Source organism: Arachis ipaensis, chromosome B04 (genome assembly GCF_000816755.2).
Source record: "Arachis ipaensis cultivar K30076 chromosome B04, Araip1.1, whole genome shotgun sequence".
In the NCBI taxonomy this organism is placed as follows: domain Eukaryota; kingdom Viridiplantae; phylum Streptophyta; class Magnoliopsida; order Fabales; family Fabaceae; genus Arachis; species Arachis ipaensis.
The window spans coordinates 40913887-40915990 of record NC_029788.2 but is presented as its reverse complement, the minus strand read 5'-3'; the positions used below and the strand labels follow the sequence as shown (position 1 = coordinate 40915990).

Sequence of the window (2104 nt, the reverse complement as noted above, 5' to 3'; positions counted from 1 at the left end):
TAAAAACTATTAAATTTTATTTTAGTTAATAATGTTAAATTAACAATTTTTAATTATTAATTTCACTTAAAAATATCTGCACGTGAATCTCCACTTAATTTAATATATTTAACTAAAATAATTTATAAAAGTTATTATTGATAACCTTTGGCAGAAGCAGCAGCAGTAGTTTCCTCCATCTCGCGGCGGCGACGCTTCTGGCGCTCCCTGGCCTTGTGATTCTGAAACCAGTAGAAGACATTCTTGCCTTCGATCTTGCCGAAGCGTCGCAGCTGAGAAGCTATCTGCTGGATTTGCTCGGCCGACGGAGTCTTGGTTCCTTGCCTATATAACTCCTCAAGCACCAATAACTGAATTGGCGTTGGACTCCACCTTGTTCCTTGTTGAAGTTGATGATGATGAGATTGCACATTATTATTATTATTATTACTATTTGTCCCTTGCTCCACACCATGACCTGTAACAATATGCAAATCAAATCATAAAAAGATATATATGAAATGTTAAGAGTATATATGTTTAATATTATGAAGCGTTAGATAATTTGACATATTTAACTGAATATGTTTGACTGAATTATGTAACGGTTGATAATATCACATTCTTTAAAGTAACCCGGCTAATATTATTAGGGCTATGTTTAATGTTATGTACCTGCAGGATTGAAAGTGAGGAGATGGTTACAATGGGTGCAAATACAAGCAGTGAGTTGTTGTTTTGGGGTTGCAACAATGGAATCAAGAAGGGTAGTTGTTGAGGAGTTTGGAGTAGTGGTGGTTGTGGAAGAGTGAAAGAGGTTACTGAACGAATGAGAAGACATGTTAGAGAACTAACTAAGAACCAAGTTAATTATTAGAAGAAAGAACAAACTAGGGTTGATGTTGTTGTTGTGTGAAAAGATAGTGAAGATGGAGCACTGTATTTATAGGGAAGAATTGCAGCAGTAACGAGTGTTCGTTGTAGTAAAAGCTTTAGTTGAAGCAGCAAGCAAACAAAGTGAGTTGACCAATCTATAGTAGAAGTAGTAGTAATATATAGATAGAGAGAAACAAATAAAAGTGTTACAATGCAAAATTCATCAAAGAAAACATGTCATGAAAGTGATGGGAAATTAAAGTGTGGAATTCTGGTGAGTAGAGATTTGGAGAGTGTGAATGAATGTAAGGGGTAGTGTTTGTGCAAAAAGTACACAGAACATGATCATCATGATGTCTTGTTACTTATTAAAAGTTGCTTCTTCCCCATGTATCAATATATGTCACCTCTTTTTCTCTTTTTTGTTTCTTTTTTTTTTAATTTCCTAGTGTCTTTTTTTCTCTCATTATTATCAAGCTAAGAGGATTATTATTGAGATCTCTTTCTTTTTCTCTCCTCTCACGCACAAAAACTTTTTTTTTTTTGGAGAGCATGTAGAGACGAAAGAAAACCTGTTTGATACATATATATAGTGGGAGGTACTACTTTGATTGTCATGTATCTGACACAGTTCCCACATACACTGTATATATACACACATATATGCAATCCACACTTTTGGGCAACCACAACTTTTTAATTAACACACCTAGATTTAGAAACAAAGAATATTATCTAAGATATTAGTAAGGAAAATAAACAACTCCAAACATATTGCGATTATTAAGCTTTATGTGCTTACAAAAACTTCTTTTTGTTATCTAAATATGCATATTTCAAGTTGTGTTTAATAAATAAAACATCGTACAAATTTAAAATAGAATTAGAGATAGTTACGAGCCTCACATCTCTTAAAAATGTGATTTTTAGGAAGTTTGTAAGTATAACATATTTTTGTTTAACTAAGAGTTAGTTTTTAGAGTTGAATTAGTCCCATCTAATCTCAATTTTAATATAATATTAGAACCTATCTTATTTAATATTGTTGAGTCATCGACCTATAAATATTCACATTTCAGACGATTATTTCTATACATAAAAAGAGTGTATTATAAATCTCACATCTTTTAAATATAAATTTTTTTAAGAATTTATAAATATGAGATATCTCTGTGTTATGAACTAAATTTTAAATTTGAGTTAAATTCACCTAATCATTAATTTAATAGAGATATAATTAACGAGATGA

At 31.4% G+C, this 2104-nt stretch overlaps 1 protein-coding gene across 1 annotated transcript in view; it reads right to left on the bottom strand.

Annotated features, from left to right (window-relative positions):
- LOC107636402 (WUSCHEL-related homeobox 1) overlaps positions 1 to 1394 on the bottom strand; it is a 3199-nt gene extending 1805 nt beyond the window's left edge. The window contains exons 1-2 of the mRNA XM_016339916.2: positions 655 to 1394; positions 146 to 457 (exon numbers count right to left, since the gene is read on the bottom strand). Coding sequence (XP_016195402.1) covers positions 146 to 457; positions 655 to 820 — 478 coding nt within the window. The 5' untranslated portion in view covers positions 821 to 1394. The remainder of the gene's footprint in view (positions 1 to 145; positions 458 to 654) is intronic.